At 37.2% G+C, this 20,614-nt stretch overlaps 1 protein-coding gene across 1 annotated transcript in view; it reads right to left on the reverse strand.

Moving 5' to 3' along the window:
* ACER3 (alkaline ceramidase 3) overlaps positions 1-20,614 on the reverse strand; it is a 60,446-nt gene that overhangs the window by 14,911 nt on the left and 24,921 nt on the right. Inside the window, exons 3-6 of the mRNA XM_069808585.1 lie at positions 15,474-15,526; positions 11,371-11,423; positions 9,104-9,185; positions 7,912-7,947 (exon numbers count right to left, since the gene is read on the reverse strand). Of these exons, the coding sequence (XP_069664686.1) occupies positions 7,912-7,947; positions 9,104-9,185; positions 11,371-11,423; positions 15,474-15,526 (224 nt within the window). The remainder of the gene's footprint in view (positions 1-7,911; positions 7,948-9,103; positions 9,186-11,370; positions 11,424-15,473; positions 15,527-20,614) is intronic.

A 20,614-nucleotide genomic window follows, 5' to 3' on the forward strand; every position in this document is an offset into this window, starting at 1 on the left:
CTCCAGAAAGCCTTCCATAAAAGTTTCAAATAAAAGTATGATTATAAACCATGCCCTTTATGCGAGTACAGGAAAAGCCAGTTGTGTAAAATCAGTTTCACTTTTTTGAATTAGAAAGCAAACACTAGATGGCACTCAGTAAGCATCCTGAAATCAAAACGGTAACTAACTCCTATCATCTCTTCTGTATTTGTGCATTTTAGCCCAGGATTGCATAAGCATCAGCTAAAACCATTTTTGAAAGCTATGCTTCCTTCACTGATATTTGATTAATATTTTTTCCTGAAAGCAAACACCTGAATAGACTATGCACTATGCCCACACTGGGCACCAATATGGAAGAAACTTTCCAGGAAGCATTTAAAACCAACTATTACAGATTGCTGGGATTCAATCTAATTATACAGTGGGAAGGCTGCACGCTCTGAAAAGATCCATGAGCAAAATCTGGCTCACTGTAGGCTTGATGAATTTGAATGTAATCGCCTGACTTATATAAAAGTCAAAGTAATCATTTATTTTCTGCCTCGTGATCTTTAAATCACTCTCCCTTTTTTTATTCACAAGCTTAGGATCCACATAACACCATCTCCAAGAGGTACAGACTAAAGAGAAGAAATGTGGTCAGTCATGCCTGAAAAGTGATGCAGAAGCCACTGCAGCAGGGCGGACTTTCAGACACAGGTTTCAGACATTAAATTACTCTCCATGCTTTTTATTCTGAACATCGTTTTCCTCCTGCCAAAAGGCAGTTTGTTCCAAGCAGTTGTGCCTTGCTCTTTGCCTCTCTCCAGTGGCCCACAAGCCTCTCACTATTTTTCACTTCCTTGTTCACTGACTTCCCTTTCTCATTTTGCTTTTAGTTAACGCCTATCTAACTGCCTTGTTTTACATGAAACGGACAAATGATAAACCTTTGCTGCCTATTTGTAAACCTCACAGAGGTGTGTTTACAAACCAGTGTCCTTACCATGTTCTACTGACCTCCTCATACCTTTCCTTCTTTTAGACTACATTGTCTTCAAGGCAAGGACTACCTCTTACTCTGCTGTAACTGGGACATTCAGCTATTGCTGTCCTGCAAGCATATGCATGAGTCTAGTCGTCAGACATAAAACAGATTGCTGTAGTAACACAAAGTGAAACCTACCCTTCAAAAGTCCATAAAGCCAAAGTTTCAAACTCCTTTTAGCTTTAAGGATGAGGTTAGTAGCACACACTGTATTATCAGTGCATATATACAGAACAAGACAGACAACAGGGCCCTTATGTTTGACAACAGGTAAAAGTAAGCTCCAATATTGACTATGCAAAGTCATTCAGCACAGCAGCTCTTTATTTGCATTCAGAGTGAGATCAAATAACTTCAGTAACTGAACTACTACTACTGTGTGTTCTGCTCTGTAGAGCTAAACAAAGCAAAACTATTTGAAAGGCTAATTGGTTCTGGCTTGTACTTTATACAAAGCTGTTAAGCTAATTCCAGTCCCCTTGCTGGGCTACAGCACATAAATTGGGGAAAAAAAACCCAAACAACAAAACCTGCTAGACACAGCCTGAGTATCAAGTGTTTATCAGTCCCAAGCTAAAGGTAGAAAGGGCACTGCTCAGGTGTGCCAGGTGCTGAATGCTAGTACAATTAATCATCACTGACGTTTTGCCTAAAAAGACCCCACCAGATAACAGAGTAAATTTAAAAGTTAAACGCCATTTTACTTCATCAGTCTCATTTAAAACAGCCTGTTGCATTTTCCTAATCAAATCCAGTAATTTATTCTAAGAGAGGGATGGCACAGAGGAATAAACTCCTAGAAAGGCTCCTCTGGAACCCAAATCAGTTTGATGCCCTTTCCTTGCTTATCTCCTTCCTCCTATAATTTCCATTGCTAAAATGCTCTTCTGCAAGAGAGACACAGGAAAAACCTACCCATTAGGGGTGCGACCACCTTCCTGCTTTTATCCGATTTGCTCTTGGGTTCTTTGTACAAGGAGTTAGTGTCAGAGTATGCCTAGAGAAACATGTCTTATAGGCAGCCCAAAGACCAGGTAAAACACAGGCTAAAAATGCTGATTTTTGCAGCAGCTGCTAAAAGCATGGAAGAGCAAAAGCTTTCTTTGTAGAGCCTCTGGCTTGATATCTCCTAGTGAGTTGCTTAATGGCTTGCAGAAGAGGACAGTCTTAATGGAGGGAGGAAGGAAAAAATAAAAAGAACCTTGCAGTGACTGAAGAAAAATATGCCCACAGTTGACACTTCAATTTCTTGCCTTTTCCGCTCCCCCACACAAACAGGTTGTCAGCAGTAAAACACATTCGTGTTTAAAAGCCTGTGAAAGACTGGCACAACAAACTGTTCTGCTCTGCATGCTCCAATCCTCCTCTTCACACCGAAGGCAAGCATCGAGGAGGTGTTGCTGTGATATGCAGAGACTGTAGCTGCACGTCTCGCTACAGCTGTTTCTTGCTAGAGGCCTATAAACTGAGCCACACAACTTAGTTCATACTTCAGGGAGCAGTGCTTACTTTTACTTCTTTACCACCCACAGATTTACTATTTTCATCATGCCAAAAATTTGTTAGGTATTATCCGTCCACCCAAAGAAGGGTAAAGCATTGGAAAAAAAAAAAAAAAAAATCTACCTTATTCAAGTTGACTCAAATTTTTCAATTCCTTTAAATCCCTCTGTTGTTGTTCTTTAACTAACACATCACTTAAGTGACAGATGAAAACCCAAGCAAGTTGTGTGCTGTTTTGCCTCACAGCCTTTAAATTGTAAGCCAGAGAACACCCTTGCACTACAATTGAAAAGGAAACAGCAAAATCTCATCATCTTTTGTTATCACTAGACAGTTCCCTCTTTGCTCTTTAAGATGCAAATAAAGCTGCATGTATTTCAGCTTTGAAGCCTGCATCTTTGCAATGGGGAAAACCCCAAAGTCTTACCAATACACAGTGGATTACCTGATAAGAAGGCTAAATATGAAGAACATCCTTCTAATTCACAAAGGGGAAGTGAGCATTTCAGGGCTCAGTGTTTGACAGCATTTTTGATGTGGAGGCAGTTACGCAAATCATATAGATTCACTTCTTACGCAATTTGGAGGCAAGGCTGGTACTCCACACCGCGGGGAGCATACAAACCTGGTTCTTCATCTACCCTTCTAGTACAGAAAGCAGCAACAGCCTATTATTTCCACGTCCCTGTTTCCTCTGCTCCTGGCCTTCTGCCCATCCTTGGTTAATAAAGTCAATTTACCAGCCTCAAATACTAGTGTACAAATTGGGAACTGCACTGAGAGCTTTTGGATTCTTGGCAACCACTGCTTATCTATTAATATACCAACCAGCTATCAAAAGATAGCTAGCCTAAGTACTTGAAGTTGGAAACTGTATTTGCAATTTACAACAAAGAAAACACTTTTACATGTTCTTGGATTTCTGGAAAAGAAATCCGAGCAGAGAGAAAAAGGAAGGACGGTCCCCACAATAACACTGAAACACTTAGTAACTCAGCATAGTTATGGCTGTTTAGTACCACATGCTGCCTTGACAGCTCCCAAATGAACTAATTCAGATTCACTTGGTTTGGTCCTGTTTAGGTGCACGTATGTGATGGCAAAGCAACACACAAGTCACTGCTGCTGCATGGTACAGAGCAGCAATCCAGAGCTTCTTGGACACTGCAGCAGGAAACTGAGCTTCCCCTTCAATAACTTGTAGAGCTGGTCCTTTGGAGAGTCTGAACATCCTTCCGCATTCCCTAAGCTACTGTGCAGGTCGAAGTACTAGCCAGAACGAAAGCTGTGCTCTCTTTCTGGAAGACATTCCCAAACAAGCTGTGTAACAGAGTGAAATTTCACTCAAATTAGTTTTATACGTCAGCAAGACAATGCCCAAGTAGGAAAAGCTCTGTGGTGAAGGCATGCCCTCAAAAGGTCATTTTTAACAGACTGCTTGGCAACCTGAACATGTAGAAAGTAAGAACACATTCCACTAAAAGGCACAATATATTAAGCCACAAGCCTACAACTAACGGTTGCCTTAGCAGCAGGAGGGGCTCTGGAGAGCTGTAGGACATCGAGTCCTACACATAGATTCCTCAAAATGGGGAAGTCCTGCAAATTTGAACAGGTTGTGCCCTCACATAACATATTCTTCATGCAGTTTCAGGCTCCCGTATGTACTTCCACATACACATTTCATCATGATATCACTTCCTTCTTTGCGTTTGTATATTTAAAACACCTATGGAGAACAATTTTATTAATTTTTTCAGGGAGGCAGATGAAATATCTTTTTCTCCCACACTCACTCTCTCCCTCTTACCCAGAGTCACCTAAATTGGTAAATCCAATATTTGTATCTTACTTCTATCACTGTTGCAGAAAATTCATTGGTCATATTATTATGCTGTGAACAGCGAACACATCCAGGAACTCACTCCCTCCCTCCTTTGGTAATATGTGTGCAGTTTAGAACAAGAATAGTTGGTATTTGCCTATTGATGCATGCTCTTCCATTTTGAATCATTTGTCATCCTAGACCTCAAGGTGTCCCAGTGTTCTCTTCATCTCCTCCTCTGTGCTCAATGATGCCTCTGAACTTTGTTTCATCACAGATATCATCAGTACACAACTCTGTTTTTCCTGCTACAGGTCGTTAAATAAAAACAGTCCCACTACTGATCTCAAGAAAGTCCAGACAGAGTGCCTTTCATCATCTCCTTTAGTCATCTTCCACTAGTCACTCACTCCCTTACCCTATTTGCAATTCTCATCCTGATCTACTTCTCCAGCTTGCTTAGTTTCTCACGGGACACCATAACAAAATTTGAATGTCTACACAAAAGATATTTTTTAAATCACATTTCCTAATGTAGAAGAAAGAGCTATTTAACCTAATTTTCTGTTTACCTTTTAATTATTTGTTTGCTCAAAATTTGCTTCAAACTCTTGCAGCAGATGACTATGCAAATAAAACAGGGTTTTAGATCTATTTCATTATTCACATAACTTGGCCCACTAGCTGAATGAGGTTTTTGATGGCTACAAGTGTATAGCCAGCATATTGTATGTAGCAAATAAACAAATCAGGATGGAAAACAATGCTTTGTATGTGACAGCTTTCTAGGCCACATCATATTAGAAAGAAGACTACTTGTAAGACTTGAGCCCAAGAGTTTTAACTGCCAGGGTAATTTCTTCTGCTTCCAGGGCTGTCTTATATTTTTGTATCTATGGATCAGTCCACACCAGCCGTCAGTCTTCCCCCACCTCTCTCCTTGTATAAGCAGAAATATACATGCAGTAAACAGTGATGAGCAACTAATCGGATTTAAAACTAATTCTTAGGAAACTTTTAACCTGTTGAGCTCCCCAGTCAAATTCACATGAGTCTAAATTTGTGTGCCAGATGGGAAAGAGGAGAGAGGCATAGCTGTTTTCTTTGACAACAATGTGGCTTAAAAACAACTAGGAAACTGGGATGTAGGGTTTTTAGCCCCATGGACATTAGGTAATACTAGTGTGTTAGCCTGAGAGATTTTGACATAAACAAGACAATAGATGCTTGTAAAGGCCACTGCTGTCTTTCATATAATTGATGAAGCAGCAAAAAAATACCAGATCAGCTGTCAGGCAGGGAAGTGGTTTTTTTCCTTCTTATCATGTGTAGCCTCCAACTGACCAAAACTTGCATCTCATCCCTCCTATGGTTAAAGCACTAAGACCCTTAAGGATCTGCAATATGGGGATGGAGAAAAAGGAGTTGGTCTCTGTTGCCACTGTGCCATGAATAACAATCTGAAATCCCCTTCATGCCCTGCTGGCAGTAAGCAATTTATGAGCCTAAGTTGGGAAGAAAAGTAGAAAGTAATTCACTGAAAAATGAGGCTTGGATCCTGACTACTAAATATAATAGGATCCTTCTCCATTCTTATTGCTCTCCTTTCAGGGAAAAAAACCCACACTGCAACAATGAACAATATAAAGCTGTCCATGTAGTTATTCCCCTTCTTGCAAGGCTGACAAATGATGATGATAATCACAGATGAATACCTAGAGGAATCAAACGCTGTTTTATGTCCTGACGCTGCTTTCCAATACAGTTAGGGACTAAGATTGTGATTTAAACTATGCTTGCATGAGCGTGTTTAACTTTACTTCAAGTCTACGTGACCCATTCAGTTGGAAAATACTTACTGAAATTATATTGAGATTTTTTTTTTTTGTGCACTGTAAAGTAAAGGACATGTGTTAAGAAAGTAACCTTGCTTAGCTGTGCAGAGAAATGTTTCCTCTGGATTTACAACATATTTGGCAAAGATTGTGAAAAAATGAGTGCAGTACTTGAACATTTGGAATTTGGCCATAACTGTATGTTCTCCATAAAAATCAATTTGGAAAGAGTTATTGTAAAAAGTCCAGCACTTTTATGGGCCTAAATCTTTTCTACATTGATTCCTCATGTATAAATTATAACAAGGAATTCATATTCTGAACCTAAGAGAAACCAGATGCAAAAAATTAAAGGTCTGGGGCAACAGTTTAAAGTTTCCCTGTTTCCCTCTTTCCCGACAAGTCATAATATCTATTGTCTTAGTATCTATCTTAGTATCTTAGTCATAATATGTATCATCTTAGGGACAATACCTATGCCAATGCATCAAACCGAAATATAGTGAAACTGTGATGTATTTATTGCAATAAATGTAGGTTGAGTAGATAATTCATTAAAGAAATAGAAGTCCAACATGAGCATTAAATTCTGCCACTGTCGTTAACAAAATTACTTTAAGTCACTTCATTCAAAACCAGTTATATCCAGCTCAGTAAAAGCATCAGAAATTGCTGCTTTCACCCCAGCCAGTATCTTCCTGACAGAAATGTAAGTAGGGGAAAAAAAAAAAAGAATTTAATTAACATTATCAAACAACACCACACCCCCCTCAAGTTTCTCTTTTTATCTATAGGTGGAGTAACAAATCATGTTTCTAGGAGAGATTATTTGGAGCAGCTGGGAATTTATTTTATTCATCAGTGCTTCGCTAATCCACCAACAGGAATCACGTATCATTTTTACAACTGCTGATGCAGCAGGCACATTTTGACAAGCGATGGCACTACCAATTTCAGAAATAAAGGCTTTAAAGCTTTGTCCTGCAAAGAGCTCCACTGCTTTTGCTTGGCAATTTTTCAGCTGTTACCCCTAATCAAAAAAAAATCAGAAATGAGGGAACAGAACTCATAGGATACATAAACAAGCATGATTTCTAACCTCCTGTAAAGAGGCAAGTGATACAAGTCTTACTCCCACAGGCAGTGGATGCATATTAATACTCTTGGGCTGCTACAAAATGAACCTGTACCAAATACGCCATTAAACCAGTAGGACCATAACAACCAGTCTGCTACATAACCCTAGAAGACATTCTGTGTTTAAATTCAGCTTGAATTTACACAAAGTAAAACTGCGTAGTTAAAAAAAACCCCAACAAACGAATATGTTAAAGGGAGAGAAGAACATGGTGCTAAGTCACCCAAGCCACGTTAACCAAGCTAGTTTCACAGCAGCTGCTAATGGAAAGAAGCAGACCAGGACTCATTAAGCTCTCCCTCTCACATACACTTTAGCCCATAGTGAGGGTCACCTCATTACACTTGCCACTGACGAAAACCATGTGAAATATTAGGTCAAATGCTAAAACAAAACACGCATTAAACCATTCTAGTTTTTCAGGTCACCACGTAAGAGGATGGCAACATGACAGGCAACAATACCGCTTGAAGAAAAAGCAAAAGGCAAATTGTGCTTGCCTTCCATCTTCCTTACAGCTATAAAATCCTGTAAAACATTCCTCTAAAACAGCATAGTTGAAAAGCAAGATTAGCTACTCCAAAAGAGCAAGATTTACCTGATGGAATACAGGCTCTTTCAAATTTAGGTAAACCTGGAAAGATTAAAAAGAAGAGAAATAATTTGCAACAGAGAACGATCATAACATTATTCATCTAAATATTGCCAAGACTTGTTCTGTTAGAGTCAAGACACAAGTGCCTATCCATGCACCATTAAAGTTGATTAAACATTTGAAGTTTCCTCTGGCAAAACCTGGGGTTTTAACTGTGGAATTATTTTAAATTAAGAAGCACAAATAGAGACATTAACATCTAAAATCGCCTCATTTAATAGAGTTGCAACACACACAAAAACAATTAAGATGCAGAAATTACCAGACACATTCTTGATATGCATTCAAGAAGAAAATGTACTCTACTTTGATTTGCTATTATTAATGTTTTTGACAATGCTTTAACATTTCAATTCATCTTACAAAAAACTAGTAGTTCTTCCTACTGTTAATGCAGTTCATTTAATTTCTGCTTTTGAAGACAGAAGGGCAGTAGACCTTCGGTGTAACATGCCACAAGTGTAAAAATTTTTAGGAAGCACAGAAGAGAACAGGCAAGCATTTGAAGGCAGAACATGACCTATAATAGTTCTTTTTTTCTTTTTTTTTTTTTTTTTAAGAAATGGTTGTCAATAAAAATAATGAAGGAGATTCCATCTGTGGTTGACAGCCAGCACAAAACTAATTTTATTCATAAAGGGAGCACACTGGACTGAGAAAGGGAATCAAGTTAGCCATGACACAGTTAAAGTTCTTCTAATTTTTTTTAACAGCTAAGTTCCTTTCTTATTCTGGCTGTATTTTAAAACACCAGTCAATATCCTGGACTGTCTATCACAGTTCACTTTTTGCAGTCTGTTGAACTATTCTCATTTCTGTAGATGAATTAAAGTGAGGGAAGTTGAGGAATGCCACTTGTCCAAGGTCTCATAACAAGTCAACGGTGACTGTTATTCTCACATTCCTATTCTAGCAACTGGATTACCACTTTTCTTCTTCATTTGTTCTATACGGTGGTTTAGATAGAAAGGTTTCAGGTTTCTCTGCCCATCCCATAATTTTCCCAACAAAAGAATAATTTGTCCATCTTGGCTGGAAGCAAAAGAGATTCAGTACTGCCTGTGTAATGTTCCTTCACTGGCAGGAAAACTGTCAACCTACAGGTGAAAATGCTGTATTAGAAAAAGTTACTTACTATGCTGACTACGAAGCTGTATGTTATTAACAAGAAAAGCAGTGGATAATTGACTGTGTTCTTGTACTTGAAACATTCATACCTGGAACAGAACATAAAGGAGAGCGATAACATTCATCACTTACCATATAAAGGACGCATTTTTCAAGGTATATTATCACAGAATTTGTGAGAAAATTTATCTGAGTCTTAGGCCCTTCAAGAAATTGTAGCTCCTCCAATAAAGATGTGTTATTTTAATATAAAAATTCACACTTTTACCAATAAATGTTTTTTAAAAAAATTTAGTGCAAAAAAACCCAGTAAGCTCACGCATATACAAAAAATAACCAGTCAGTGGAAAGCATTTGGGAAGCAGAAGTGTTTTCAGAAGGTGCTTAAGGGGTGATAATAGATGGCAAATCAGAAATGAGTTTAAAATGCAATACAGCTGCCAAAAAACATTACATCTGTGAGCTAAAGGCAGTGTAGGAAAGGCACTGCCTTACAAACAGTGAACTCTAGAGATCTGTTAAAATGCAGATTATTTATGGCTTTACTACAGTCACAGTGCAGTAAATTTGCTAAATTGGGTACTGGTAGAAGTGGAAAATAAAAAAAAGCTAATTGCTCCCAGTATGTACAACAACTAATTAAAATTAGCTTCACAATCTCTACACTACACTTCAGTCACAGTTGTGATGGAATTACGCACACATATCTCAGTCCATATCTCCATCAGAAAAAAGGTCTAAAAAAAAACCCAACAAAAATGAACTTTGAGAAGCACAAAATCATATAGACAACTTCCTTTAGCCCTAATAACTCCAAGTTACATCTGCCTAGTTTACTTGTTTATAGACTTTTCGAAACAGACACCATCATAGATGAATAAAAGTAAAGAAAGAAAAAACATTTAGGACTATCTGGTGAAAAAAAAAAAATCTACAAGACAGCACAATGTGCTACATTGCAAAATGGCTTGCCAATGTAATTACACAGCTTGAGAGTCAGTAGGACTGAATAATGCATAAGGGAATGTCCCGTTCAGAACCACCCCGCCACCTACCTTCAAGAAAACCAAAACGATTATTAAAGGCCTCCTAAACTAAACATTAGCTCATTCTTCAGAACATTTTAATTACTACCAAACATACATACACAGAATCTTATTAGAGCTATAAATGCAGTAACAGACTCCAGTGCTTTTGAAGATAATAGAATAACCATTGCACAAAATAAGCATGATTATTTTTTCAAACAGATTTTTATAGCCACTTCTCATCCTTTTCCCCAATCACATTCAAATCAGACAAAATAAATGCAAAGGCAATTTCAAGGAGATGGGGAGCTACAATGGAAATATTTCCACTAACAGAGGCATTATGATTCTGGTCCTGAGTTTGCACAAATCATACTTACGTATGAATCACAAACCGATGGTAATTTCCACAGATGGGATGCTATAGGACTAAACCCGCATCTCCATTGCAAGCTACCAGTAATCTTCACCAAAGATATTCCAATTCTCAACTGCTGAATATTTGATATGTTCAAAAGCAAAAAGACATTTTTTTTTGTCTTTTTGTCTGCAACAAGTTGATTTATCATTTGGATTTTCCAAGTGACAGAACAAATCATGTTAAATCCAGGCCTTGCAGCAACAGGCAAGAAAAAGCCAACTTACAGTATCTTTTACAGTCGCCAAAAGCTACATTGCTCCCAAAATTAAATGGGAGAAAACATCCTGGCATGGCATTAAGCTCTCATGCATGTTCCAAGACACTCTCCACAGAGTATGCACGCAACTCTTCATAAAATGTTTTTTCTTTAATTTTCCAGATGAGTGGAAAGCAGGTTTAACCAGAAATCTGAAATTTGCATTTGGGTCAGACTACATCATAGAAATACAGCTCAAATAAATTATAACGTTGATAATTTTGTAGGTGTTACTGAAACTGATTTTATTATGTCTGCTGTTTACATACCAAGTAACACTGAGCTCTGCTTGTATACTACACAAAGTCTTTAACAAGAGTTACTTTTTTTCCTGCTAAACAAACACTGGTTAAACATCTCTAAATTAGGAAAAACTAGCACTAAAGCCAGCCTGGTGCTCTAATGGCCACATCATAATGCTATACTGCTAGCAAAACTGAGATCTCACTGAAATCATTAGAAGCTTCAGTGTCAGCCTCACTATACACTAGATTGGGCTCCACAGATTCTACATTTCAAGAGTTACTATTTCATAAATATTCAGAAAAAAACATTTAACAAATACTTACAGGCAGTAGACAAACACACAACAACTGTATATCATTGGCAGTTCATCCAACAGCTACAAAAAGCAGAGACATCAGAACATGAAAACTAGTTTTAACTCACACGCTTGTGTAAGTTAATCAAGGACATATAAGTCTTAAGAAAACAGAAGGTTTTAAGTCATTTGGCTATCCACCTTGACTGTACTTCAGTATGCAGCAGTGTCAAATCCTATTCAACTACTGAAAGTCTGTTGCATTAATAAGCTTATTATTCTGAATCTTTTGAATATTACGTTTCATAAAAAGCCCACACCTTCAAAGAATCATGCGATTTTTGCTGTTCATACCTCTTTAAACATTTATACGAATTAGTTTTGTAAAGTCAGATTGAATAAAACCACCCCATTTATAGCCTGCTCAATACAGCCCATAGCATTTCTTCCTTCTGTACAAACTTCACAGAGAAACTCAAATACATTTTTTCCATAACCTAAAATAGAACTTTAGCCCATTATTAAGTACCTTAGGAAGTAAACATGCAAGCACATCACAAGTTTGGAAATTTCTTACATTGTTGTAATTCAGACACAGGTTTTATTGGTTGGTTGGTTTGTTTGTTTTGGGGTTCTTGTTTGCCTTTTTTCCCCCCAAATTATTGCTGCCATATACTATTTTATTGTCTTAAATAATTTTTATACTTCAGGAGAAGACTGGCATGTTACAACTAAAACAGTTATTTCTCCAGGAACTTGCTACCTTAATGGAGATGGAATTAAAATAGTAATCACAAGAGGGGTGATTTCTCAAGAACAGGTAACACTCAAAATTGCCATTTAATTATCATTAAAGGGAAAAAAAAAAATCATAGCATTGTTTTATTCTAAAACTTTTCTCAAAGAACATTAACAAATTTCTGCTCATAAACATAGAGTTAAACTTACCTCCTCTTATGAAGGACTGAAAATCATGAAAATACAAAAGTATACAAATGGATCAATGAAGATCCACAGCCTCTGATTTCTAATATGTTAAGCAAACCTTAATAGTTAGGCATCTTAGTATTGTTATACCAGGTTTGACTCTTTCCTAAGAAAAAAAAGAACTGGATGCAAACAAGATTTTGACCTTTTTCCACCATCACTCTGAAAGTTGTTGATGGTCATGCCTGTACAGAAATTACCTTCCAACTACTGGTACAACATACTTAACAAGTTCACAACCATGTTTTTCCGAATAATGAGACACATTAAGAGCAATAGCAGCTTACACAAACCCTTTTATAAAGCCAGCCTAACTCTGCTTGGTTTGGGAGAATTTTTCTAACTGCACTGGCAAAAAATTTCTTTCCGTTTTGAAATTTCATACTGGGAAAAAAAGTGATCTGGTTCTTTACGGAAGGAGAGATGTATTATCCTGAGTGTGAACTATTAGCTTTTTGTGGTTTTGGTCATAGAAACTTCAGGAAATGTTTCACAATACTGCTAAACAGATCTACTGACTAGCTGCCACTGAAAGGGCAGGTCTTGCTTCTTCACCCAGACTCCCACTATTTCTCTCGAGTGAGGCAGTCAAACTCGTCTGACCCACAGTAAGCCAGTTCCAACAGCTGATCCAGCACACAGCTAACCTTGCAGAAAAAGGTTTAAACCTCTGAATCTGTGCATTACAGGGTCAGGGACCACAACAGGTAGCACAAAAAAGTATCAGGAACATAGATAGCAGCTGAAGCTAACAGGCATGTTAGGTGGAACCTTGCCATCCCATAGTTTACCTTTGCTGTGATGCCTTAGAGAGGAAAAAATAGAAGCAGTAGCTGAATTCAGCTTTATACTAATAGTTATTTCTAAGTTTAGTGATATGCTTTACCAAGTCTGATAGGAATTAGCTGCAGGATAAATTCATGCAGCTCTTTAAAAGCATGAGTCATTTAAGGCCTCATAAAATAAAAAGGGGGGGGGGCAGAGAATAAGAAATACAACATAGCAAAATTTTTCAAATTTGGACAGCTGATTACAGTCTGAAATTCATATGCTGGCAGCATCTCAGGGACATAATGGTAACACCAAAGAGCCTCTCAAAAGATCGTAGTTAGAATTTGCTTGCAGAAGACAATGGCTTCTGTATCCAAAGGAATTAATGCTTCCCAAAATACTGTCAACAGCATGTCTGAACATGTCTGAACAATGAAGACACATGGATAGAAGAGAACTTGGTGAGCTGATTTCGCTGGTTAACTAAGCATTTGGATTCTTGAGGAATGCACAATCAAGCAGATTCCCATAAAAATAAGAGAAAATGGAAGGTGATCGCTTCAAAAGTATTCTAAACTGCTTTCAAGACCAGAAGCTTTCGCATTTATCTTTATTAAGCAATCTGAATTAACCATTTACAGTATTAAGACTGTGAAACAAATGTCCAAAAAAAAAAAAATCTCTTCGAACAGCTATCAATGCTGACTTTTAATCAGAACGAAAGATAAAGTGAACAAGAAAAGAGCTAGCCATCAGAGTAATTATGGGTCACTTGCAGATCTCACTTGGCTGCCAAAATAATAAATGTACTTTCTCTGCCTCACACAAAGCCTTTTACACCAGTCAGAAATAGCCTCTACATAGGAAAAAAAACCAAACCAAAACAAAAAACAAACAAACAAAAACCCTAACCAAACAAACAAACCCCATATAAGAATGTTTTAAGCCTGGATCATTTTAATGATCTGGGTTTCAGGGTGGCCGTGCTCACCTCTGCATCAGTGTAAGGAAGAGGATTTGAAACACTGGCAGGGTTAGGAACAAGAAGCTGAGGGAAGAGAGATGAAAAGGTGGAAATTCAAGGCAGTTTCACCACTGAAGAGAATATAGGTAAATCACACCCCAGTTTGGGAGGGAGTGGCGAAATCGATCTAGAAACCACCTTCTTCATGCCAAGAAAAGCACCAAATATTCTGACATGGTGGCAAAAGTATGCTCCACGGAGGCTGACAGTCTCCAGCACGTGCCAGAGATATAAAACTGAGCATTATGGAGGCAAACATCACTACGGATTGTAATTCAGTTCAAGATTAAGACACATAACTTTTGGTATCCGCATATGGAGGGTCTCAGGTCCCATTATGATCAGCAGAAATCCAGGACTCAATTCCGTTGCCACAGCATAGGCACCTAATGCCACCTGAGATGCTCCGTCATCTCCAATACACCCACCCAAGACTGGCAGATGTGACAAGGGGGTCTAAGAGAGCTGCACCTTTTTGGGGTGGCAGCTGGAGGCCAGATAGAACACGCACAGGGTCTAAAATGACACTAAACAACTATATTCAGACAAACAAATATTACTGAAGACTGCCAATGGAGTCTGGAGAAAGATACAGCCCAGCTGACTGGCTCTCTAAACTCCACTGACTTAACTGTATTTCCATTGACTATGGTGGGAGCAGAGACTTCCAGCATACACTTTTAAATGTAGGTTTCTTAATTTCGAACTGAATCCCACTTCACCCTGACTTTGATTCAAAGACTTCCTTAATCTTCTCAGACCTGAAACAGGACAAGACTCCTTGTGTCCCTTTTGAAAATGGGAAATACCAGGACCAAATCCTTATGCTCAGTGATTTATTACAGAATGCCTTCTACATGAGAATAAAAGAGAGAAAGGAAGACTCCACTATTGCTACTCAGAAAATACTGACTTCATTATTAATGCTACAGGTACATCTAGATAAATAAAAAACAATAGAAAACATTAGGATGAAAAAAAAGGATACAATAAACATCTCTAGTCTATACTGCTTGCTATTAAGCCAAAGCTGTAGGAATTTTAAAATAACAACTCTAGTAAAAAGATAGTATGATTTCCCAAAGGATAAAGCGTCTTCTATCAATGTAAACAATTGATTATAGCCCTTATTTTAGATGCAAGTATATATTCCTGTATATCTATCAGTGGAAAACATCTAATAAACAAGACCTCCGCTACTCTCTTGCTGAGAGCAGGAGTCATGTGCAATGATAATTAAGGTACATTAACTCATGCTATATAAAGTTTCATCTAGTCAAGAAATGACAATATGACTATATAGTGACATACACACATAAAATCATTTACAGCTACTTATCAATACTCACCTGCATTTCATACTTCAGGGTCATGTGGAAGCACCAAGATCCTAATCCCACAGCTGAAAACAAATCAAAACTATGGTTAACATAAAAGTCTGCATGTAAAACTTTCAGGTACATCAACTTAAATGCATGAACTTTACTGGGAAAAAAATTAGAACATCAGCATCCCATTTCAGGGACAAACCCCCAATTTTCCACAGCCTCCTACTTTATAGTTTAGTCATCAGTGATGTCTTTGAATTTATTGTTGTTTGGAGGGTGGGTGTCTTCTTTCCCTCCTCTCAATACTGTCTCCTACGAACTGGTATAATCTCAGTGAGGACAGGATTGGAGGGAACCAAGAATGAATGGAACATTATCATTCTATTTCTCTTTTTTTCTTCTTTTAAGTACATTAAGATTTATCTGCCTCAATCCTTCTATAATGCAAAGCATCATTCAACTGCTAATACTCCTGAAAGGCTGTGATACTTCTGCTTATTGTCCAGTTTTATAAGGTAAATTTTACAAGGACCTTTTTGTCAGCTCTAGAAGCAGAACTGAATTGCTACTAGAACTCAGAACTAGAAATTCAGGGTAAACAAACAAAACGCACGCAGTATGGATTTGTTTTGTGAAACACGATCACCATTTCCGAGCCTTATTCTTGGAAGCTCAGCCTACTGTGTAATGATTTTTATTTATTTTTAATACTTTATTTTTAAACTCTGAATTTACTTCTGAAATTAATTTATGAGTTAGATACTTTGCTTATACACAGCTTTTTCAGTTAGACAAGGACAATGTTTCTTGGAAGTTAGATTTCACTGTTTAGAGCAAAGCTGGTAGAGTATTTAATGTATCATTCATTACTTTGAAATGTTATCAGTTAAACACTCTCATTAAACACCAGCTCATTTTTATTTTGCAAGAACAAGTACATTAATGCGATGTCTTGTCTTCCTTCAAGAAATGATGTTTTACTTCAGACTCTAGTTTCAGCGAAAGCTAAGTAATTTGCACTCAAGCCTTGATCACTGGGTAGTGCTGCTGTGCTTTGCTGCAAGAGCATAACCTTTTCTACACACAACAGCTAGATTTCATTGCTACATAAACAGACCTTTATCTAACAAACTGCACATTTTGTAAAGGATTCCCAAGACAGTTGATACACATGTCTGGAGATGTTTCTTTAGATACTATTAAGCTAGAATTGTGATTATTACATGTACTCAATGAAATGAAATACCTAAGAATGTAACTTTACTGAAACATAAAACTGTAATACAGCTACATTTAAAAACTTATTGCCAAATACTTTAATGTCATTAATTCTCTGGGAAAATTAAGCATGGCTGTCTACCAAAACATAAACAACTATATGCACTTCTCTAAGTTCCAATTAAATTGTTTTGCTTCTGAAAAATCTTTCCAAACAATAAGCAATAACTGTTTTTCACCTTCATTGAGATTTTAATGAGAAATTCTCATAGCCATTTTTCTACGTATACAGAATACATCACAATTAATGTTCATTCTGAAGAAAAAAAAACACTAAGATCTTCATTAAAACAGTACCATCCATTATCCTGGCTGTCACTGTGATTTCAGTATCTTTGTGATACAAACTCTTACATTTGTAACAAGTGTAATTTTCAAATACGGGCAAAATCATTGCATAAGAATTTTCAACTGATTTTAAATTAACAAAATATGTTGTTAGAGTTGTTTTTGTTGTTGTTTTTTAGGGGGTTTGGGTTTTCTTGTTAATGTTAGTGAGGTTAAAAAAATCTCAACAATCAGCTACTGAGCTCCTCCCCTTCCACCTATATGATTAGGAGTAGTTATTTCTCGATTATTTTTCCTTTCCAGTCTTTGCAAAAATCAAGAAAGCTGCAGATATTAGTGTTTCAGGTCATTAATCCTGTGACTATAATTAATTTCTAAAAATAATAAAAAAACCTCTTGCTTCTGTGTAATGATCACACTTGGGGTTTCTTTGATTATGAAATTTTACTATGCATTGGAGAGCAATGCTTATCTATATTGTGTAGGAATAAAATAGTTATCTGAAACAAGAAAAGTTTACAGGGACTCATCATATGGTCCTTCCTAGAATAAAAACCTCTACTGGAAATGGCAGTAATATTGCTTGCTGCAATCTTGACAGAGCTCATGAACACGGTCAAGTCTGTTTGGTATTTAAGTGCATTCAGCAGATAACCCAGGATGTTACATGACTAGAAATTACATGACTAGATTATTTGTCAGATGACACTCTCCCTCTCAAGACTGCATAGACACATTTCCTCAAACACTATTGTGGTAACTGTACACAATAGCATCTTTTTGAAGAGATGGTTTAAATGAAGACTAAAGAATGAAACATGATTCTTTACATATCCCATTTATACCTGCTTATTGCAAAGGCATAACTTAAAAAAGTATGTTTTACATTGCAGAGGAATAAATTTAAAATGTTTTACATCTAGAGATCGAATGAGCCAAGAACCAAGTTTCTCATTTGCTACCTTTGGCATACGTTGTATCTTAACACAGAATTGTACAAAAAGCTTCATGAATCTGTTCAAAAAGGAGGAAGAAGGAAACTGCATTAAGAGATAATGAACTGAACTGTAGCAGCTGAAGCATATGTCATACTCTGCTTCACTAACTTCTCTATATAACTGGCAAACTTCAGCAGAAGGGAACTAATATCTAATACTGCACTCACCGGGCCAAGAGCTGTGCTAGTTGGAGGTGCTGTCTTGTGGTTTAATGCAGGGTTAGTGTTCAGTGCTGAAAACATTGCAAAGTAAAAAGAGGAAACGCCTATCACATGCCAAGGACTGCAAGGAAATCTCTATTTCCTCTGCTATGCCCAGAGCACACTACCTTTTTGTCACACTTGAAAGTCTAACTTGTAAACTTACAAGGGGCTTGACATGTTATTTGTCTCTGGTAAATAGCCGTTTAGTATTTAAGCTCAAGTATCTTTGCATGTAGCTTCTACCTGCAGTTCTACAGGAATGCAGCTATCTTTAGATATACTTCTCATCATGTAACTTCAGGATCAAGACATTTCTAAGGAATATTGACTTCACAAAAGCTATCACTGCAATGGGATGTTCTACCAGCTTTGTACTTTTCCAAATATGAGTGAACACAATCACTGCGATTACACCAATTTTCAATAGAAGCAACTTTCCCATACAGCCATTGACAAACTGAGCAATAGATTTGCTTCTTATCTTGTAAGCAAGGGTTACAGTTATAATTTTAGGTGTTTACTTTTGCAAAGGAGCTTAACTCACTAAAAGCTGCATATCGGTTGGGAAGTTTTAACACCATCTGAAGCAATACCATTTACTCTCTAACTACTGTAACTCACTTTTCATAGATACTACAAGTCACTCAGCATTTTTACATCAACAAACCTCTCAAGTTACAGGGGATATACATAAATTATATATTAAGCACAAAATACACATTAAGTCACAATATTATGAGATTGGAACAGCACTTAAAAAGACTGGAAATCCAAAGTCAGGTTAGCTGCTATATGTAGACTAACATGGTCTTTTTTGTCCTGCAGCAAACACAATGTGTAATTACTGCCAGTTGATAAAACAGTTGTGTTAGTGATGATGTAAAAGCAATGTATCTGCAGACTTTACTTCATACACAGTTATTTCACTGTGCTTCAACACTGTCAAAGACTTCAAGGCAATATTCATGCTAGAAATATCCAATTATACACGAGATCCAGCTCCATATATGAACCACATATACTCTCAGGATTTGAACCCTAGAGGGATACAAATACCCCCCTATGAATTTTTCAATAGTTTTAGGAAGAATCACATAATCAGTAGTAATTTATTTCAATATAAGACTACCCATCAGCATTCAAAATTCTTATCAAAAGACTAAAGCCTTTATAGAAAAAGCAGTGTATTATGATTTCACAGATGTAGTTTGAATTTAAACTGTACAAGTACTGTATGAAAACTTTCTAAAGGAAGGATGCTTCAAATGCAAACACCATTCTTTAGGTATCTACACATGAACTAGGTGTCAAAGCTTCCACTAAAGAGAATAGCATTATAAAGAGTAATTCAGCTGGCCAAATATAAGGGGATATTTTAAGATGAGCCAAATGATTCTCTAGGCTTTACTGAATGCAATGGGAGACAGACCACTCTGCACAGGTAGACACACAAGTTTAGGTGTTTGAATCTGGAGCCGAATTTCACCTATGGTTTTTTGCAATGATAGAACTAAACCAAAAATAGACAACAACATACTGCATCGTAAACAGTCAAAGAATGAAACGAGATGAAAAAGTAGAATTAAATGAACAATTTTTATTGAATTACTTTGTTTTGTAATGGTTTCCCTCCACAGTGTAAGAGACAGGAGAGACCTTAGTTATTCCAAGGGTACAGCTCTACAAGTAAACTCAAGCATGGGACTGTTCCCAGACACTATAATGCAACCATATGCAATACTGAATTGTTAGAACAGTCTGTGGCGTGAATCCGGCCTGTTCCAACTAGCACTTTCCCCGAGCAGCTCCCAGGCACAGCCTAGCAGCCAGAAGAGTCCAGGACCCGTGCCCAGCAAGGAATTTGTATGCGGTCACCTTGTTTCAGAGGTTAAGACGAACAGACATGGGCTGTTCCACACTATTTGGCTTCAGCACTCAGGAATGTTCCCGAGCACATTTGATTTACTAACGTCGACATGGCCTAAGCACCTTCTGTACGGCTGTTAGATAAGAATAAGAGAATTAACTTTGACTGAAGGGCTTCTAACAACTATTTTCACAGATACTGAAATTCGTTTCCAGTGAAACTCTGTAAGGTGTTTACGAGTTCCTGTGGCCATGTCTAAGGTAGAAAACTTCTGGCATTCTTTTTCTCCCTCCACTTTGGCACAGCTTGAATGACTGAGTCCTACTAAACAGGCCAAAGAAATACACAACAGAACAATCCTTCCAAATTTCAAGTAAAGCATGTAATAAAGTATATAAATCCATTGACTTTTTTTCTTGTCTTCTCAGTCCAAAATAGTTACACTCTCTTTTTATTTATTTTTATATATATATACACACACACACACACACACATATATTTTTGATTTTTTTTTAAATCAAGACCCTT

Source organism: Haliaeetus albicilla, chromosome 20 (assembly GCF_947461875.1).
Source record: "Haliaeetus albicilla chromosome 20, bHalAlb1.1, whole genome shotgun sequence".
Classification (NCBI taxonomy): domain Eukaryota; kingdom Metazoa; phylum Chordata; class Aves; order Accipitriformes; family Accipitridae; genus Haliaeetus; species Haliaeetus albicilla.